This window comes from Aythya ferina (assembly GCF_964211825.1).
Source record: "Aythya ferina genome assembly, chromosome: 28".
Taxonomy (NCBI): domain Eukaryota; kingdom Metazoa; phylum Chordata; class Aves; order Anseriformes; family Anatidae; genus Aythya; species Aythya ferina.
This window is the reverse complement of record NC_140325.1, coordinates 1,518,643-1,538,483: the sequence shown is the minus strand read 5'-3', so window position 1 is coordinate 1,538,483 and position 19,841 is coordinate 1,518,643. Positions and strand designations below refer to the sequence as shown.

At 66.8% G+C, this 19,841-nt stretch overlaps 3 protein-coding genes and 1 long non-coding RNA gene across 5 annotated transcripts in view; 1 reads left to right on the top strand and 3 right to left on the bottom strand.

Annotated features, from left to right (window-relative positions):
* Nucleotides 1-207: 207 nt before the first annotated feature.
* INPP1 (inositol polyphosphate-1-phosphatase) lies at nt 208-2,598 on the bottom strand (the record flags this gene model as incomplete). The annotated part of the gene is made up of 6 exons (XM_084500222.1): nt 2,388-2,598; nt 1,504-1,709; nt 1,368-1,428; nt 1,073-1,273; nt 816-990; nt 208-703 (listed from the first exon to the last, which is right to left on the bottom strand). Exons 2-6 carry the CDS (start codon nt 1,705-1,707, stop codon nt 208-210), a joined length of 1,137 nt encoding a protein of 378 aa, XP_084356348.1. The 5' UTR covers nt 1,708-1,709; nt 2,388-2,598.
* A 954-nt stretch (nt 2,599-3,552) lies between these two features.
* Nucleotides 3,553-12,354, top strand: GDF11 (growth differentiation factor 11). Its single transcript, XM_084499951.1, has 3 exons — nt 3,553-4,207; nt 8,307-8,680; nt 9,372-12,354. Exons 1-3 carry the CDS (start codon nt 3,856-3,858, stop codon nt 9,750-9,752), a joined length of 1,107 nt encoding a protein of 368 aa, XP_084356077.1. The 5' UTR covers nt 3,553-3,855; the 3' UTR covers nt 9,753-12,354.
* LOC311424633 lies at nt 11,357-13,241 on the bottom strand. The gene is made up of 2 exons (XR_014686139.1): nt 12,808-13,241; nt 11,357-12,618 (listed from the first exon to the last, which is right to left on the bottom strand). It is a non-coding gene; the product is annotated as an uncharacterized lncRNA (long non-coding RNA).
* A 3,540-nt stretch (nt 13,242-16,781) lies between these two features.
* The window catches only part of SARNP (SAP domain containing ribonucleoprotein), a 28,431-nt gene continuing 25,371 nt past the window's right edge, over nt 16,782-19,841 (bottom strand). For both annotated transcript variants that reach the window (XM_084499947.1, XM_084499948.1), the window contains one exon: nt 16,782-18,879. In XM_084499947.1, coding sequence (XP_084356073.1) covers nt 18,838-18,879 — 42 coding nt within the window. In that variant the 3' untranslated portion in view covers nt 16,782-18,837. The remainder of the gene's footprint in view (nt 18,880-19,841) is intronic.

Below are 19,841 nucleotides of genomic sequence, written 5' to 3'. Positions count from 1 at the left end.
GGGGTCCCGGCCACCCTAAACCCTACTGCCCCCCCTAGGACCCCGCTGTCCCCACGTCCTGCACCCTGGGGTCCCGGCCACCCTGGTGGCACCGCTCTGCGTTCCTTGGTCCCCGCTGTCCCCTGCCTTGCACCCCAGGGTCCCTGGCCACCCCAGGTCCCTGCCACCCCCTGCCCTGCACCCTGTCCCCCCCCCGCACCCATGGGCTCACAGCCCGGGCACGGCCACCAGCGCATCCAGCACGGCCTCCAGGTGCTGGGGGTGCACGTAGGCCACCAGCCCCCCCCGGTTCGCCCAGCGCTCGGCCCCCACCACCCCCTCCGCAGGGCGGTTGTAGAGCAGCTCGGGGGGGGGACCGGTGTCACCCACCCGCCGTGCCCGCAGGGCCTCCGCCAGGGCCACCGTGCCCCCTCCCAGGGCCCGCAGGATGGCGTGGGGGGCGCAGGCGTCCCAGGCGAAGGTGCTGCCCTCGGAGAGGACGTAGGCGTCCGCCAGCCCCAGGATGACGCACAGCATCTTGTAGCCAGCACCGGCGGCAAAGCGGAGGCGGCCACCGCAGAGGGGGTCCAGGGCCGCCCGCACCCCCGGCCCCTCGGCCCGGCTCAGCACCACGCGGGGCGGGGGGCGCGGAGGCGGCGGGGGGCTCAGCGAGCACAGCCGGGTGTCCTGGTACGCGACGCCCCAGTGGTACCGGCCCTGCCACCTGCGGGGACGGGGACACGGGGTGAGCTCCGACGCCGCGTCCCGCAGCGTGGGTCTGTCTGCAGCAGGGGTAGGGGTGGGGGTCCGCGGTGCCCCCCCCGGTGGGCCGGTACCTGTGGGTGAGGGGGTCACGGCGGAAGAAGGGCTCGTTGATGACGCCCAGCACGGGGCAGCCAGAGCAGCGGTCGTAGGCCCCGATGAGCACCAGCGCCGAGCACAGCCCCGCGGGGGAGATGCCGTCGACGGGGACCACGTCCTCGCGCCCTCCGATGTACTCGTTGGTGGAGTCTGAGGGTGCAACCACAGCCGTCAGTGCTCAGCCACGGATCGGGGTGGGGGTCCCCAGCCCACCCCTGTGCCCCTCTCTCACCGATGGGGTCTATCCAGATGGCCAAGTCCCCGGGTGGGATGCTAAGGGCCACTCCATCCAGCGCCGCGTCCCCCAGCACCACGTCCCGGTGCGCGGCGGCTGCCAGCAGCTCGGCTGCCGCCTGCTCGGGGGCCAGCACGGAGCCCAGCAGCGCCGCGGTCTCGCCGACCGTGCCGCACACCCGCACCGCCACCGTCTCCCCTGCCGGCACCACGGCGGCGTCACCGAGGGCTGACCCTCAAGGGTGGTGGCGGTGGCGGTGGGGAGGTCCCGTGCCCGCTGCCCCCCGACTCACCCTGGGCATTGGTGAACTCGTTGGACTCCTCGCCGCCGATGTGGCCCTGCAGCTCGGGGAACTGCGGGCAGATCGGGTTCAGCGCGACCCCATCCGGTGCGGGGAACCCCCCTCGACCCCCCGGCGCATCCCCTACCTCCGTGCCCAGGTCGTGCTTGATGACCTCCTGGATGAGGACGTCCGCCAGCGTCTTGAAGTCCTGCAGGAACCGCCGGTTCTTGTCGGCGCCCGTCTTTTCAGCCACCAGGAGCTGGAAGAGGGGCTCCTCGTGCCGGCACAGCCGGGCGATGTCGGCCGCCTTCTCCGAGGCGCTCACCAGGGCCTTCAGCAGCCCCGCCATGCCTGGGGACGTGGAGCTCAGCGGGTGCCCACCACGGTCCCGCTCCGTCCCCCCGCGTGCCCCCACGGCACGGCCCCACGCATCCCCAGCCCCTAATTGCAGGGTGCCCAGGGCTGCATCCTGCCTGGCCTGGCAGCGTGTCCCCAGGGTGGGGACCGGGCTAAAATTAACGTGAGTGGCAGCCAGAGGCGCCCGCGGCACAGAGGTGGGGACGTGGCCGGGGACAGGCATGGGGATGGGGACGTGGACGAGGACGGGGATGGGGACAGGGACAGGGATGGGAACAGGGACAGGGACAGGGAAGGGGACAAGGATGTGAATAGGGATGGGGACGGGGATGGGGACATGAATGGGGACAGAGACGGGCACAGGAACAGGGACGGGGACAAGGATAGGAACAGGGACAGGGATGGGGACGGGGACGGGGACGGGGATGGGGTCATGGACGTGGGGCTCTGCCCCCCCAGCCAGGTCCCAGCTGCACCCGGGGTGAACGGGGCCGCACCCGGACCCCCCCGGTTCTCCCCCCCGCGGGAAGGGGCCACGCAGCGATACCCCCGGAACCGGGGAGGGGGGGGAGGCACTGTCCCGGGACCCCCCCGCGTGGGACCCTCCCCCGTTCCGAAGCCTTTCCCCGGTGCCCCCGCGGGGATCCCCCGCGCCCCTCCCGCTGCCGTTACCGGGCCCGGTGCCGCTCTCCGCTCCTCCGGGGGGGCCCCGCTCGGCGGCGCCGTTGGGGGGGGGCGGGGCCACCGGGACACGTCACGGAGCCGCCTTAACCCCCGCGGTTCCGCGCGGGACCCGGTGCCGCGGGGGGGGTCCCGCCGGGGGCTTCCCAGCGCCGCCGCCGCCGCCTCCGCTTCCCGCTCGCTTCCCCCCCGCGCCGCCCACCGGATGATGACGTCACGCCGGGCGGTGATGTCATCGCCGCGGGGAAACCCCGGGGACGGCGCCCGGCGGGGCGCTACCGGCGGCGCAGCCTCTCCGGGACCACCCCCCCACGGGCCCGACCCCGCCGGGGACGGAGGCTCCGAATCCCCGGGGGTGCGGCGGGGCCGTTTCCCCCCCCGGGCCGCGCGGTGGCGCCCTCCGCCCGGCGCTGAGCCGCGCTCCGGTTTTACCGGCGCCGGTGTGAACGCGGCCGCTCCGGAGCGGCTCCGCCGCGCCCCCTGGCGGGATGCGTCTGCGCCGCGCCGCCGCCGCGCAACCGGGACCGCGGGGCCGCGACCGGGACCGCGACCGGGGCCGCTCGCCCCGCACCGGGAGCGCCGCCGCCACCCACCGGGAACGGGACCCGGGGCGGGTCGGGGCCGGGGCAGCCCGGGAGGGGACTTTGGGGGGGGCTCGGGGAGGGGGCGCCGGGCGCGGCCGCGCCTCCCCCTTGCCCTCTCCATGGTTCTGATGGGGCCGGCACCGGGAGGGAGCGGCCGGGCCCCGCCCGCCCCGAGGGGTCCCGCCGGGAGCCGCCGCGCTGCCCGGGACCGGGCGGGGTGAGCCGTGCCGGGAGCCGCTGCCCGGGGCCGCCCGGGGCCGGTGTCCCGGTGTCCCGGTATGCGCCCCCCACTCCCGTTCCTCCCCCTCTTCCCCGGTGCGGGACCGGGCGGGGAGGGGGCGGGGAGGGGGGCGGGGGCGCGGCCCCGGGGCCGGTTGCGGTGGGGGGGGGGGGGGATGAGCACGATAAGGACCGGGAGGGGACCGGGGCCGGGGCGGGGGCGGCTGAGGACACGGCGCGGGAGGGGCCGGGGGCGCGGGGGCGCGCCCGGGGGGTCCCAACTCCCGGCAAGTGCGGCGGGGCCGGGCCGGGCGGGGCCGGGCGGGGGCCGGGCCGGGCCGGGCGGCGTGCGGGGCGCGGCGGGCCGTGCCCGGTGCGCGGGGGCCGGCGGCTCGCTGGTGACAAGCCCCTGCCAGAACCTCTTTTGTGCGCCCGCAGCCAATCAAGGCCGCTGACGACACACTTCACTTGGGATATAAAACCCCGGGGCCGCCGCCGCCGCTTTTTCTCCCCCCCCCCCCCGCGGCCCCTCGCCGCCCCGCTCCGCGCCCCGCCGCCGCCGCCGCCGCCGCCCCGCTCCGCGCCCCGCTCCGCGCCCCGCTCCGCCGGCCCGGGCCCGGCGCGCCGCGGCGGGGGCCGGCGGGGAAGGCCCCGGGATGGCCCCGGTGCTGCTGTGGCTGCTGGCGCTGGTCGCGGGGGGCCCGGCGGACGCGCAGCCCCCCGCCGCCGCCGCCGCCGAGCCCGCCTGCCCCGTGTGCCTGTGGCGGCGGCACAGCAAGGAGCTGCGGCTGGAGAGCATCAAGTCGCAGATCCTGAGCAAGCTGCGGCTGAAGGAAGCGCCCAACATCACCCGCGAGGTGGTGAACCAGCTGCTGCCCAAGGCGCCGCCGCTCCAGCAGATCCTCGACCTCCACGACTTCCAGGGCGACTCGCTGCAGCACGACGAGTACCTGGAGGAGGACGAGTACCACGCCACCACCGAGACCGTCATCAGCATGGCCCAGGAAAGTCAGTGCCGCCTTTGTTCCGGCCGCAAACTTCGCCGCCGGGCCCCCCCCGGCCTCTCCCCCCTCTCCCCGACCCCCCCGCTCCCCGCGGCCCCGGCTCCGCGCCTGTAACTTTCCGCGCCGCGCCGGGCACCGGCGCCCCCGGGGCTCCCGCTTCCCTCCCGGGGCTCCCCCGCCACCCCCGGGGCTCCCCCGCCTCCCGTCCCGCTCCCCCCGGGGCTCCCTGCACTCCCCCGGGGCTCCGCGGCTCCCTCCGGGGCTGCCCGGTTCCCCCCGGGATTCCCCGGCCTCCCCCGGTTCCCCCGGGTTTCCCCGCTCCTCCCGGGGCTCCCCGCACCCCCCGTTTCCCCCCGGCATCCCGGGGCCGCCCCGTGCCCAGCCCCGGGCACCGGCCCGCAGCCCCCAACCCGCCGGCCCCGGGACCGGCTCCGGGCAGCTCGGAGGTGGGGGGTTCGCGCACCTCGTGGGGCCATGGGGCTGGGGGGGCATCACGGGGACACTGGGGACACGGGGACGTTGGGGACATGGGGACAAGACAGCAGAGCCGGCAGCCACTTCAGGGCACTGGAACCAGGGACTGGGACCAGCTGCTGGGCACTGGGGCTCTGCACTGAGCACCAGGTACTGGGTGCTGGGGCTGGTGACTGGGTGCTGAGAGCAGGCACTCAGTGCTGGGACCAGGTACTGGGTACTGGGACTTAGCTTTGGGTGCTGGGACCAGTGAATGGATACTGGGACCAGTGACTGGGTGCTGGGACCAGTGACTGGGTGCTGGGACCAGGCACTGGGTGCTTGGACCGGGCACTGGGTGCTGGGACTGGGCACTGGGTGCTGGCAGCAGGTACCAGAACTGAGCACTGGGACCCAGCGATGGGGACTGGGACACGGGACTGGGACCTGACGCTGGCACTGGGCACCAGCACTTGACACTGGGACTCAGCACCGGTGCAGGGACCGGCCTCGGGGTGCCGGGCCCGTTTGTCCCCTGGCAGAGCAGCCCCAGGCCCCGCAGCTGGGGGACACCACGACACGGTGACGTCCCGGTCCCCAAGCCCCACGGGGACACCGGGTGCCAGCAGCGCCCTGCCGCAGCACGTGGCAGCAGGGTGACAGCGGGGTGGTGGCAGGGTGACAGCGGGGTGACAGCAGGGACTGCGCGGGGTCCCCACTGGGCTACGGGGATGGGACAGAGCGCGGGGGCTTCGCATCGCCGTGACATGGCTCCGTCTGTCCGTCCATCCATCCGTCCATCCGTGGGTGCCTGATGTGGGGAGGGGGCGCAGGGCTGGGGCCGTGCTGGTGCGGAGAGGTGCCGGGGGAGCGAGCGTCCCCCTGCTGAGTCCCGGCCCCGCTCCACCTGCTCCAGCCGTGGGTCGAGGCTGCCCGGGACCCCCGGGACCCCCGTGGCGGGGGCCGGGCCGGGCGGGGTGTGAAGGCCGAGCGGAAGGGAGGGAAGTGTGAGGCGCTCCCCTCCGCCAGCCCCCTGACGAATTTCCTTCCCAGGCATTAATAGACTCGGGCGGCTTTGAAATTTTATTACCCATAAAATTGACAACACGCTGGGGTTTTCCTCCCCGCTCCGCGTTAACGCTCACTCCCCCCCCCCCCGGCCCCCTCCTCCCCTTAACAGCTCGGGGGCCCCCAAAATAAATACCAGAGCGCGGCCCCTCCTCCCGGCGTGTGGAGGGGTCCCGCGGCCCCGGCCCCAGCCCCGCAGCCGGATGCGCCGCGGGGCCTGGCCTGCCCCGGCCGCTGCCCCGGCCCCTCGCCGCTCCGTTATTATTATGATTTTTCCTCCCTCTTTGCCTCCCCGTGGCAATTGTGTGGGTTTTTATGGTTCCTGAACAGAAGGAGGGAAAAGGCTTTATAGGCAGCAGAGCCATAAAGCTCTCGGGTTCCCCTCGCCCGCCCCGGCCGCCCCCCCCCACCCCCCGCCCGGGTTTAATCCAAAGCCACAACCCTCCACAGCCCTCACCCCCCCATTTTTTTTTTTTTTTTTTAACTGCAGAAGAAACCCGGGAAGGTTAATTGGGTCCTAAAACCATTTATGGGCTACCCCTGACCCCCGCGACCTCCGGGGTGGAGGCAGCTTAATGAGGGGCGATGGAGGCCGGGGCGCGGGGGGCTACAGCCCGCGGGCGGGGGGCCAGGGGGTGCCCGTGCCAGTGCTGCCACACCAGCACCGGGGCCGCTCAAGGTCAGGGGGGACCGGGGGCCGTGGGACGGGGCTGGTGGGGATGGAGGCACCGCCGGCACGTGGCCCGCTGCGGGGCGATGGGGTGTCCCTGGGGCGTTGCGGCAGGCGAGGGGTTAAGGGGACATTTTGGGGAGGGGGAGCCCCAAATCCCTCCGGGTGCCTCCGCAATGGGAACAAAGAGCGGGGCGGGGGGCTCGGGGCCGCCCCCCTCCCGGCACATACTCAGCTGTGACCGGTGTCCCGGTAACCTTTATCCCCCGTTGCCACAGCGACGGGCCGAGCATCCTGGCACCGCCGCAGCCCCGTGCCAGGAGCAGCGCGGCGTGGCAGAGCCGCTGCGGCCCCCCCGGCACCCTGAAGCCCCAACACCTGGGAAGCCGGGATGAGCCGGTGAGAGGCTCGGCCGCAGCTCCAGGGTCCTGCACCGGCTCCAGCGTTGGTGTCTCTCACCTGGAGACCCTACAAAAACACCCCCAGTGGAGCTGTCCTTGCCGCAGTCCAGCTGCGGCGAGCCTGGAGCCGACCCCGTGAATCCACCGAGGATCTCGGTGTGGGACCCTGGGGACCGAGAGCCCCTCGGGGCTGCCACCGGCACGTGCTGGGACAACGTCCCGCCAGCCACCGGTGGCGAAGCCGCCAGGGCTCGGGGGCACCGCGTGCCCTAGGGAGGGGATGGGGCAGCGCAGGGGGAACATGGTCGGGGCCGGTCCCAGGGGAGCGCGGGTTTAATAGGGGGCTTGTGCGCAGCAAATTGCTGGGAGGGGTTTGCGCGGCGAGCGCCCGCGGCCCCCCAGCCCCCTGTCACTTTGGTTTATGTGAGCCGCGGCGGGGGGGGAGCGCGCGGGCCACATGGCGGATGGATGGCATTCCCGGGGCTGCGGCCGGTGTCGTGACCCCGATGTGTTCGGGGAGGCCTCGCGCGCAGCAAATGGCCCCGCGCTGCAGCTGGGTGCTATTAAACCTGACCGGTGCGTGGCAGGGGGAGGGGGGCTGCTCGGGGAGGGCGGGGGGGGGGGGGGGGGGGGAAATTCCCAGCTCAATTTGACACAGATGTTTGGCGAGCGGGGAGGGCGGGCGCGGGGCCGCATCCACCCAGGGTGCTGCCGCGGGGCTGGGGGAGGGCGGCTGGGTGCTGGGGGTGCGGATGCTTGGGGGTTCCCGTCCCCAGGGAGGCCGCTCGCCCTCACCCCCATGCCCAAAAGCGTTGCCCAGGGCAGGGGTGGTGGTCCTGCCGTGGTCCCAGGGCGAAGCAGCCTCCCCAACAGCTCCAGGGCCCCTGCACTGCGCCAGGGCGAGCTCAGCACCGCGGGGCCCCTCTTGGCACTTTGCTGCGTGTCGAGCTGCCGCCCGCCGGGACTGCGGGCACACGGCGGGGGATGCTGCGGGTCTGCGGCCGGGGGACGTGCGGGGTCTCTGGTGGAGGCTGCTGCAGGTCTGTGGTCGGGGAGGCTGCGGGTCTCCACCCGGAGGAGGCTGCAGGGCTCCGTCTAGGGGCTGCTGCGGGTCTCCGGCTGTGGATGCTGCGGGTTTCCACCCGGGGGATGCTGCGGGTCCCTGACCGCGGGCAGCAGGAGGCCAGGGGATGCTGCAGCCCCGGCTGGTGGCTCTGCAGGTGCTCCAGGAGCAGAGCCCCCCGCCCCGCTCAGCCCGGCCCCGCGGCCCCGCAGGGGATCATGAATCCCCGGTGACACAGGGTCAGGGGGCAGCCCCGGGACCTTATTGCGAATCGAGGGGAAATGACCCCCGGGGGCGGCCTCTGACCCGACCTTCAACTCCTAATGACCGAGGAGGAGTTTACACCGGCCTGCGCGCGGGAGGCCTGGGGCAGGGGGGGCGCCCAGGGGTGCCGGGGGCTCGGTGGGGCGCAGCCGGGGCCGCCCCTGACCCGTCCTTCCTCCCGCAGCCGACCCCGTGGTGCAGATCGAGGGCAACCCCCACTGCTGCTTCTTCAACTTCAGCCCCAAGATCATGTTCACGAAGGTGGTGAAGGCGCAGCTGTGGGTGTACCTGCGGCCGGTGCAGCACACCTCCACCGTCTACCTGCAGATCCTCCGCCTCAAGCCGGTGACGGAGGAGGGCAGCCGCCACATCCGCATCCGCTCGCTCAAGATCGACCTCAACTCCCGCATCGGGCACTGGCAGAGCATCGACTTCAAGCACGTGCTGCAGAACTGGTTCAAGCAGCCGCAGAACAACTGGGGCATCGAGATCAACGCCTTCGACCCCAACGGCAACGACCTGGCCGTCACCTCGCTCGGCCCCGGGGCCGAAGGGCTGGTAGGTGCCCGCCGCGGGGATGGAGCCCCGGTGGGAGTTGGGGGGGACCCGGCCGGCTCCGGGGAGCTGGGGGGCAAAGGAGAGGAATGGGGATGGGTGTGGGTGGGGAGGGCAGCTCCATGGGGCTGGTGACAGCTCTGCGGGGATGATGACAGCTCCATGGGGATGGCTCTGGTTCCATGGGGGTGGTTCTGGCTCCATGGGGGTGGTTCTAGTTCTGTGGAGCTGGTTCTGGTTCCATGGGGATGATTTTAGCTCCATGGGGATAGTTCTGGTTCCGTGGGGATGGTTCTAGCTCCATGGGGATGGTTCTGGCTCCATGGGGGTGGTTCTGGCTCCATGGGAGTGGTTTTAGCTCCATGAAGATGATTTTAGCTCCATGGGGTGGTTTTAGCTCCATGGGGGTGGCTCTGACCCCATGGGGATGGTTCTGGCTCCATGGGACTGCTCCCAGCTCTGTGGGGACAATGACAGCTCCGTGGAGCTGGTTATGGCTCTGCTGGCTTCGTCACAGCTCCAAGGGGCTGCTCACAACTCCATGGGGACAGTGACAGCTCCACAGGGCTGGGGACAGCTCTGGGAGCTCCATGGGAGCTGGAGCAGTGGCACCACAGGGCTATGGGGCCTCAGGGCTATGGGGCTGAAGGGCTATAGGGCTGCAGCCAGGGCTGATGCTCCGCTCTCCCCCCAGCACCCCTTCATGGAGCTGCGGGTGCTGGAGAGCAACAAGCGCTCGCGGAGGAACCTGGGGCTGGACTGCGACGAGCACTCGACCGAGTCGCGCTGCTGCCGCTACCCGCTCACCGTCGACTTCGAGGCCTTCGGCTGGGACTGGATTATCGCCCCCAAGAGATACAAAGCCAACTACTGCTCGGGGCAGTGCGAGTACATGTTCATGCAGAAGTACCCGCACACCCACCTGGTGCAGCAGGCCAACCCCCGGGGCTCGGCGGGGCCCTGCTGCACCCCCACCAAGATGTCCCCCATCAACATGCTCTACTTCAACGACAAGCAGCAGATCATCTACGGCAAGATCCCGGGCATGGTGGTTGACAGATGTGGATGCTCTTAGACCCCCGCTGGTGCTGCCCCCTCCGCCCCGGGCCCCACGTCCAGCCAACAAACTCATCTTTTCTTCCACTTTTTTTTTTTGTTGTTGTTGTTATCGATTTTTTTTTTTTAAAGATACAAAGAACAAGCGTTGAAATTCCTTTGAATGTTGGGGAAAGAGAGCGAGAATAATAATAATAATAATAATAATAAAAAAAAAAAAATCCGGCAGAGAAACGCTGCACCAAACCTGCGCTTCGACATGCATTGTGCAATAAGCAGACCGACAGAGAAGGGAGGGGGCGGCCCCCCCAGCACCGCCACCGCCCCGGCACCGGCACCGGCACCACGCGGCTCCTCCACCGGACACCTCTGGCCCCAGGGGAGAGCAGAGGGGAGACGGCAGCGGCGCAGAGGATGAGTGGAGCCTGTGGGGATGGGGACGCGGCCGTGCGCCCGCGGCGAAGGCGACATCCAAGGCTGACAGCGGGGAAAAGGCTCCTGCCCCAGTTCCCCTCTCGGAGCGAGGACTGCAGGATCCAGCCCCGGGACGGCTCGGCCACGTGGGCGCAGGCGGCAGGTCCGGCCCGGGAGGAATCCGTCTCCCTCCTTTAATTTATTTATTTATTACGGACCCTCCTGGCCGGCGCTCTGCCATGGGACGCCCCAGGGTGCTGCCTCCTCCCCGCCTTCGCGCCACCATCGCCACGCCGGGCACCACGACAGCAGGGCCAGCGCAGCCCTCGAGGCCCCTGCGTGCCCCCAGCCCTGTGCCACCCACAGCTGGAGGGGTCCCGGCTGCCCCCCCCGGCCTACTGGAGCGGATCTGGCCCCAGCGGGACGCAGCCGGGGGGACTCAGGGGGACGCGGCCGGGGGGGCGGCCGCGGTGCGGGGTTATCTGGAGGCGGCACCGGCCAGAATTGGACGGAGGCTCTGGCTGGGGAGAAATTCCGCTTATGCGGCACATTCGCCTCCCCCTCTGCCCTCGATGTTTGGATTATTTTCGCATGAGAACAGGATCCTGCTTTCTCAAGAGTTCATCTGCCCCTGCTGCTCCGGCGTCTCCCCTCCGCGGCCGCAGTGATGCAACCGGCCCTGGCGCCAGGCGGCCGCCGGCCCCGCACCCCCCCTCCATCCCCCACGCACCGGGCACCCCCGCGCCCCCCGCCCCCGGACCCACGGGATGGAAGCCGCCGGCTCAGGGGCAGCACGAGGAAGACCCCGGACCTCGTCCCTAGCACTTATCCAAAGGGTGCCGGAGCGCCCTGGCCAGGCGCCGTGCCCCAGCCCTCCCACCCCCATTGCAGCACCATGGGGTGGGGGGCACGGGGAGAGACCCCCATCCCCGGCTGGGCCATCCCCATGCCCCACGCAGCACTTAGGGACAGCTCAGGGGTCGGATGCGCGCCCTGGCCAGAGGACTCGGGATGCTCAGCACTTGTCCCCCGCTCCATGTGCCCCCCAAGCGCTTACAAGGACGAGGCTGCCCCGGAGCCCCCCAAGCACTTAGGGCCCGGAGCGCGTGGGGTTCCCGGGGCTCAGCAGCCACTCTCCAGCCTCAGTGGCACGAGGGAGGTGGTGCAGGGCTGGATACAACCTGTGGGATCCGCCAGCGCTGACACCAACCTGGCTGCGGGGCAGGAGGTCGGTGCCGCAGCCCCAATCCCTGCTCTTCAGTGCCTTTGGGGGCTGCCAGCGCCGCCTCCGGAGCCGGCAGGGGGATGGGGGGAAGCAGCGTCCCGCAGCACCTGGGGGGCTTGTCCTGGAGAGGTGGCACTCAGAGGGCATTTTGCCAGTCCCCATCGTGGTTGCAGCCAGCACCCACCATCGTCACCTCGTCCCTCTGCGTACGACACCGCTGGATGTGGCCGCTGATTGAGGATGCGCTCGGGTGGAGCTGGGCGCCGGGAAAAAGCCAAAATCTGCTTCAGAGTGAACTGGAAAGGGTGCGGGGCCGAGCGTGCTCCAACGCTTGTCCACGGCTGTTGGAAGAGCCTCAAGCCCCGTGCAGCCACGTGCAACGCGCTCGGCACAACGCGGCTGCTCCCCGGGCACCGCTCACGGTGCTGCCCACGAGACACGGGGCGCAAAAGGTGGTGGCACCGGGGCGGCCAAGCCTGGAGCCACGCGAGGCAGTGGATGGGAACCACGGCCCCAAAACCCGGCCCCGCTCCCACAAAAGCCCCCGCGCCCACCGGGGTGCCGCGGCAGGCAGGTGGCGCCGGAGAAGAACTGGGACCAGTGCCCCGCGCTGACTGGTCCCAGCGCCGGACCGAGGGCAGCAGGCTGGGCGGCGCAGCCCCGGCAGTATGTTATTATTTACACTGTGTATTGTTACTGTGCGTAATGTCCTAGGTTATTTTTGTTCGTTTGTTCGTCGTTTCGTTCTGTTTTTTAATTGGGTGCGGGGGGACGCGGCGGCGACTTCGCGAGGGCGATGGCTCAGGACAGAGGCCACGGGAGGGAGGGGGGACGTGGCGGGTTCGAATCGCATGACCAAAAGGCCATTGGTGGTCGGGGGGGGGGGGATGTTTTTTAATCACATGACCAAACACAGCACTTGAACATCAAAAAATAAAAATAAATAAAAAAATATTTAAAAACAATACAAAACATAAATAAATCGGAGCATTCAGAGCTTTCAGCTCCCGTCCCGCACCGGGGGCTCTCACGTGCCTGGAGGTCCCAGCCCTGCTGCCAAACCAACGCGGGTGCCACAAGCCACCGCCGGTGCCACGGCACCTGGGGACAGCCCCGTCCCCACCAGCCTGCCACGGGCACCGGCGTTGCCATCCGGCGGCCACCGGAGGCTCGGCTTGGCCCGGAGGGCAGGAGCGAGCAGAGCCTCTGTGCTGAAATCCTGCATCAGGTGAGGGTCCCATTTGCACTACGGAAAGGAGAGGAGGAGGAGAGGCTGGGTACAGGATCCCCTGCGCCGTGCAGCCGAGGTGCTCCCACGCCTGCGCTTCCTCATCGCAGTTTTCCCTGTCCCCGTGCCACCAAATCCCCCGGGGATGGGGGCAGCACGAGGTTCCCCCAGCCGGGGCTCAGTCCCCTTCCTCGTGTTCTTGCCTACCTCAGGGGCTCCGGATGACACCCGAGGCTTTACTCGCAGCACCCATTTATTTTCTGCCCTGGGGACAGGCGGGCACGCTGCAGCCTCCTTAGGGACATGCTGCACCCCTGGGAGGAGGACGCAGCGTGGCCACCGCTCACCCGTGGGAGAATCGCGCACGGATGCGGCCGAGCAGGAACCGAAAGCAGTGGGCACGCCGGCGTCCCTGCAAAAAGTAAAATAAAATAATAATAATATTTTGGGAGAAGCGACAGAAAAGGCAAAAAAAAAAAAAAGCAAAAAAAAAGCTCAGTGATCGTCTCAGTTACCGTGTTGTATAAATCACGTTCGTTCTGTATCTTGCGTTAGTCTCTGGTGTATATGCTAACCGTTGCTTCTGTCCCAGTTCCTTCCTTTTTTTTTTTTTTTTTTTTTTTTAGACTTTTTGTACAATAAAAAAACTATATAGCCAAAAAGAAGAGAGGAAAAAAAAAAGGGAAAACTGCTGAGAAACGCGTTTCGCTTGGGTTCCTTGTCACCATGATCCCTCTGCACGGCGCCCACCAGGACCCCAGCTCCACACCCAGGGATGCTGCAGAGGGGGCCCACATGGCCAAACCCCCCACAGACCCAATTTTCCTGCAGGAGCCACCTCCCACCCCCCCAGTGCCACTCGCTGGTGGAGGCACAGGAGGCTGTGGGGAGACCCCATCCTCCAGGTCCTCGTCTCCCTGCCCCGTGCCGGGACCACCGCTGCCTCCCCGTCCCCGCTGGGCTCGGCTCCCATGCTGCGTCCCTGCGTCACCGCAGCCCTCCAGCACCGCGCGCCCCGTCCCGCAGCCCCCCCATGTCCTCCCTCGAGAGCCTCTGCCTCGATCCAGCGCCCCCAGCCTTGGCTGGCTCGGGAAATATGTTTCCTGATGCTTCTCATTTTTCCCACGCTCCCTGCTGCCGGCCGCGGAGCAGCGGATGAGAGGGGAAGAAATCCGCCCTAACGCCCGCGCCCCGCTCCGTCCTGGTGCCAGAAGCGCGTCTCCCCCCCTCTCCCCAAACCCTCCCCAAACATTTGCCTTTGTGCTTCAAAAACCACACTGAGAAACAGCCAGGCAGCACACAAACACCCCCAAAACCATCCGAATGGGTTGGGAAGAGGCGTCCCCATCCTGCCAGCGTGGCCCCGGCCTCTCCTCGCCCCAGCCCCGCTCCTCGGCGGCTTCGCCCCACGGAGGGGACGCCGAGCACGTGGGCGCCGGCGGCCTCCGCTGCCTCCGCTCCACGCTGTAAAGCTGAGATTTACAAGTGGCCGGAGGAGCCCAGAGCTGGGCAGCCTTTATGGAGCCTCATTAGGAGCTGCAGGTATGCCGAGAATGTCGCAGCTAATTACAGCTGGGCTCGGCGGGGGACAGGGGTGCGCAGCTGGGGGGGGCGCTGGGGTCGCCGGCCGCGGGGCCGGGACGGAGCCGCGAGGTTCTTGGCACGAGCGGGGCCCAGGCGCGAGGGCTCAGCTCCAGCACGGAGCCCCGGGGTCGGGCAGGTCCCAGGCCCCGGCGGCCCCGTGGAGCTGCGCCGCTTCCCGGCTCTCGCGCTCCCTGTGCCGGAGCCAAGGTCCCTTCCCAAAGGCCTGGGGATGCACTCGGGGGTTGCCGCGTGCCCCCGTCCTCGCTGCCCTGCTGCTCCCCGGCTCCGCTTGCTCCATCGGAGACTCCCTGAGCCCAGCCTGGTTGTAGGCAGCTTTAGGCAAGGCTGAGGTCCCGGCCATGCACAGGGCGCCAAAATCTGGGGAAGAAACCCACCCAGTCTCCTCTGGACCTGACTTTCCCATGGGTGAAGCTCCTGGAGGGCTCCAGGACCTGCACAATGGCACCGGCACCGAACCAGAGCCTGGGGTGTGATGTGTGGCACCAAACACTGGTGGCAGTGAGGTCCGGGGCACCCCCACACCCCCACCTGCCCGCTGCCCCCACGCGGGCACCGCGAGGTCCCGGCCCCCTTTGTTTGTTTGTTTCGGGGACGATGTCAAGAGTTTAACGAGCGCGCGCCTTTGTTCCGGTCACGTCTCCCCGAGGCTGCACCCCACATCAGCGGCTCCCCGGCCACCGGCTGACCTAGTTCCGAAACCCAGGGCAGGGCTGGGGCAGGGGGGGGGGAGAGAGGGACAAATTAGGACAGGGACGTGCAGGCGACCACCCACAGCTGCACCATGACATAATATGGCTCCCTAACCTTCCCCTCCGCTGCCTAACAAGACTGCCCGCACGCAGCATTCACAGTAATTAAACCATCAACAGGGAGCTTGGCTGGGATCCACCGACCTCGCCACGTCCCGGGGAGATGCCGGCGCGGGGCACGGCGCAGCGGCAGCACCGGGGGGACCGGGTGGCTCAGCCCTCGGCCACGGCACTCGGGGATGGGACTGCGGGGTCCTTGAGGTCCCTGAAGTGTCCCATGCTCAGGCACGGGGCGGTGAGTTCCTCATGCGGGGTGTTCCCCGTCCTTCCCTGTCCCCCAGCGGATGCATCCATGGAGCCTCCGCTGCAGCAGGGAAACCTCGGGGGGACGACGGCACCCACCGGCCCCGACACCTCGCCACCGCTCAGGAAGGGCAGCGCTTGGGTTCCTCGGGGCAAGGAGCGCAGAACCGGTGAGTCTGGAGAGGGAAAGCGAGGTCCTGGCACGGTGCAGGAACCCTCCTGCAGCCGTGGAGAGGCTCGGCCGTGGGCTCAGCCCCGCGCCCCCAGCCCCACGCAGGGGCTCACCGGCCCCACGGCAGCGCAGGTGGGGGGCAGCCCCTCCGCTCGCCCCTGCACACGCCGGGCTGCACTCTTTTGTCCCCTCATTTCCCTGAATTTAAACAAAAGACGCTTCCAACCCACCCAAGGAGGCCGCGGGGAGCAGAGCCGAGCGCCGCGGGGAGAAGGGGCGCTGGCACCGGCTCGGGACTGAGCCCCCCGCGCCCCGAGCCCCCACCTCCTCCGCGGCCCCCACACTGCGCAGCCCCACCGCTGCTCCCGCCCCCGGCCCCCCCAGGCCTGACCTATAGTCCCACTCGCATTTACAGCCCAAGCGTCTGCTGTGAAAAGTGACTTCATGCTGAATTTGGGCACTGCACGGCGTTACCAGCTCTCACGCTGCAAGCCCCGGCCCTCCTTTTCTTTCGCTCGCTTTCCCACACTTTCCCCCGCTCATTGTGTGCCCGCTGCTTTTTTTCTTCGCCTATTCAGCCCAAATTAGTCACGAGCAGCCCCCAGCTTGGAGAGGAAAAATAAATTAGGTGGTGTTTTAAACACAGTGTGATTGGAACGATTCTCCCCTGCACCCAGGAGGGGAAAGCCCGGCCTTTGAAAGATGCGGCGTCCTCCACCAACAGCCCCCGCGCACGGCCCCGGGAGCGGGCTGGGGACGCGGCCCCGCGGAGCTCACCGGGTTGCGGTGCCACGGCCACAGGAGGCTCAGCCCCGGCCAGGGGAGAGGATGGGGAGAAGCCGCACCCAGCCCCACACCACGGGGAAGGACGGCGTGGGACATGCAGCCAGGCACCAGGTCCCCGTCCCTGCTCCGGGAAGGGGACGGCACCGGGATCCCTGCGTTTGGTTCTCGGCGTGATGAGGTTGGAAGCCTGGAGAAGCAGCAGTGACGAAGCCTCGGATGCCAGGAGAGCTCTGCCTGCCCCTCCTCGCCTCTCTGACCACCCGTGGCTCCCGGCACCCACACCAGCAGCAAAGGGAAGCACTGGCCCTGCTGTCCTTACGCGCCTCGGTGGCTCTGGCTCCGCTACCACCGGGTGCCAGTCCCAAGTCCTGCCCCCGGCTGGAGCAGCAGGGTGGCTCCGGTGGGGCAAGAGGGGACGAGGAGCTGGGGCAGGCCGGGAGCAGGGGCCAGGAGCAGCTTTCTTCAGGGCCGTGGTGCACCAACATCTGTCTGTCTGTCCGTCTGTCCGTCGCAGCCCCATCCCTGCAGCACGCTCCGGCCCCGAGTCAAAGCGACAGACACCAGAATTGCCTTGGAGAAGCAGTTTTATTATGAAACCAAGAACGAAATGCAGTGTTTGCCCTGGCACACTACAAAACATCTCAAGCATATAACGAGCAGAAGGATCATGAGCCAAATAGAAAATACATCTTACAAAATCTGACATAAAAAAACCAAACCAAAACAAAACAAAACAGAATAAAGTTATTACATTAAATCGGGAAAGAGCAAGGGAGCTTTGATTCACTCAGCCATCGACAACCCAAGACACCACGACACCCGGACCCCGTGGCTTTTAGCTGCCCTTTGGGAAAGTAAACAAACGTCCAAGGTATTGCTTAGAGTCACTGAGGGCGCACACAGGCAGTCAGACTGCAGACATTAGTGGAACAGAAGCAGTTTGAAGACTTCTACGTTAAAAAATATATATATATTGCTTATTAAGAATCAGGTATAAGCCTCTGGAAAGCTCCATTTGTACACGCATCCGCTGTTCTCTGGCATCTTAAGGGACCAAGCATGGACAACGCAAACGCCTTTCCCAGAAAAGGTTACAGTCAGAAATAAAAATCCTACAACTTCAGTAAGACTCCAGACAACAGAAGGATTTCAGCCAAAATGCCCACCCAAAAACCCAAGCGGAGGCCTGGACCTCTGCTTATACCTGGGGCCGAGGTATCCGTGCGAGGGAAAGCACTGCACAAGGTGTAGCAGGAACGAACGCTTGCAACTGGAACTAATTCTCTGGGTACAAAGAAGGAAGAACGGGCACCGGGCGGCTGCTCTCGCTGCCACGGCGCTGCCGGTCCGACAGACACTGGCCTCGGGCTCTACTCTTCACCGCCGTGTGCCCACAGAAGCCACCCCGAGGAATTGCTCGTTACAGCCCCCTAGGAACGGAGGTGCCCTCTGAAACGCCGCAGCAACAGCGTGCGCTTAACAGGCTGCAGCAGCGCTGCCTTCCGTGGGACCTGGCCAAGGTTTTGCCCCACAACTTGACTGCAACGGCCCCGGGTAACGCAGAAGGAACTGCGTTGGATCAGAGATCTTCAGCCCTGAACGCAGGTCCTAGGGCAACAGCGGTGCCCTCCCACGCCCTTCGGCAGCTCGGAGAAGAGCGAGGCTTCTTCAGCCAGTGTGCGAGTCAGCCAGCTCGCCAGCTGCTCTGAAGCAAAGAGAGGAGAAAATGAAACCCAGCCTGAGAACACGCTCGGACAAAGGGATTCTGGCGTTGTGTTTAAGGAGAGAAATGTATCGCTGACCTTAGCGGGACCTGGAAAACGTGCGTGAAACGCCAGGAGCCCCAGAGGGCTTAACAAGGCCGGATAAATGAAGTGGTCAGGACGGGCTCTGTCTGCAAGCACGCTGCTACTTTTCCCTCCTCGTTTTAGGACACCGGTCTCGATCTAAGGTTAACCGGCAATTCCTGCCCTGACAATCCCCGCTGGCCTCACCCTGGGAAGGAAGGGTGAAAGGAAGGTGGAACTGCCCCGTGTGCTGGCTACCAAAGCGCAGCTCCTCCGTTTCTGAAAACACCAGACCAAATCCTTCCCTGCCGTGCAACCTGCCGGGGCGCAGAGCAGAGCCCACATCCCACGTCGTGCTCTCCCGACGAGGTGTCCTTGTCCCAGCCGCCGGGAAGAGACCGCGACACAGCCGAGCCTCGGGGCCCGTTTTCACAAGGTAAAGGAGGAGAGGACCAAGAGATGGAGGCAGCATCGAGACAGCAAACACCAAACACTTCCAACTGCTCCTCGCTCCAGCAGCAATTCCAGTGAATTCTTAACCTAGAGCCGTGCCAGAGACAGCCGGGGAAGGACCAGGCTGCAGGGCTTCGGGCTACCAAAGATGCAATAAGAACAGTTCCTTCTTTTTGCCCTACTTCTTTTTTTTTTTTTAAAAAAAAAACAACTTTGTAACTTGAAAGAGTAAGTAGCACAATCATACAACTATGGGGGGTTCCCTGTCTACTCATCACTAAAACCTAGAGGAACAGAGTGTGAGAGAAAGTGGGGGAAAGAGGAAGAGTATGCACGCACTCGAGGCACACTGCAAGTGGGGGGAAGCTAGGGAGGACCGGCATCAGACAATCCCAAAGCGCTCTGCTCTTTTCCTCTTCTTTGCCTGTAAAAAATAAATAAATAAATAAATAGAAGAAAATTCAAGACCAAGACCAGCGAACGAGTTCTTCTAAAGTCTCGCCCAACCTGGTGGAGGATTTCCTACCAGCCCGGCGTGGGTACGGCAGCTCCAGCCCCTTCCTGAGCGCGCCGACACAAAGCCCGTTGGAGGGGAGGTTTTGTACCGCGCTTGGCAGGGAGCTATGAAGGTTTTATTCTAACCCTGGGACAAAGAGAGCCCCCAAATCCAGTAGCAGAAATATACAGTGCCTGAGATACAGTGCTGCTGGAGTCACTTCATCTTGCTGGCAACGCGCTACAAAAGGGTTGAGCTGGGAACAATGCCTACTTTAGAGGCCTAGAAACCCTTCCAGGCAGTGGGGAGGTGGGAAATGTAAAAGGGCAAAGGGTTAACACTCGCCTATTCATGGAAAAGGTGAGAGGGACACACTAAAACGCATTAAATATACTATTGCGTCTCTCAGATATGCCTTTAAGCCGATACACGAGGGGCGTATAAATCTTAATTTTTAGCAGGATAAATAGCCCGGGGGCAACAGAAGCCCTAATCAAGAATCTCCAGGGGAAAGGTGCATTTGAGTGCACACAATACTAGTAAAAAGACCTTTTTGTTCCAGGCACAATCTCCAAGTGACCTAACGGAAAAGCATGGAATCCCTCAGCCCAGCCGCCCCCTCCGCGCGGGCCGCGGGGGCTCATTCTCCCATGCTCGGCAGCAGGCTGGGAACGCGCGGGGCGGCGCCTCGGCAGCGAGCTCAGAACGGCACAAAAAAGGCCCCCGAGCCCCACCTGGAGCGCCGAGAGGGCTCTCGGGGAGCACACCAAACCCGCTGCCGGTGTGCCCGACCCCGCAGCCACCTGGTTGAGTGGTTCCCGAGCCCCTGCAGCTCGTCCTGCCGCAGCCTCGTTTGTTAATGAGCGGGTCCCCGTCTGGAAGGAGCCCCC

What these genes read in the sequence shown, in the direction of transcription:
- GDF11 (XM_084499951.1), top strand. Translation starts at nt 3,856, where the DNA reads ATGGCCCCGGTGCTGCTGTGGCTGCTGGCGCTGGTCGCGGGGGGCCCG. An exon ending in CATCAGCATGGCCCAGGAAA is followed by an intron (nt 4,208 to 8,306) that starts GTCAGTGCCGCC and finishes TTCCTCCCGCAG; the next exon opens with CCGACCCCGTGGTGCAGATC. An exon ending in GCCCCGGGGCCGAAGGGCTG is followed by an intron (nt 8,681 to 9,371) that starts GTAGGTGCCCGC and finishes CTCTCCCCCCAG; the next exon opens with CACCCCTTCATGGAGCTGCG.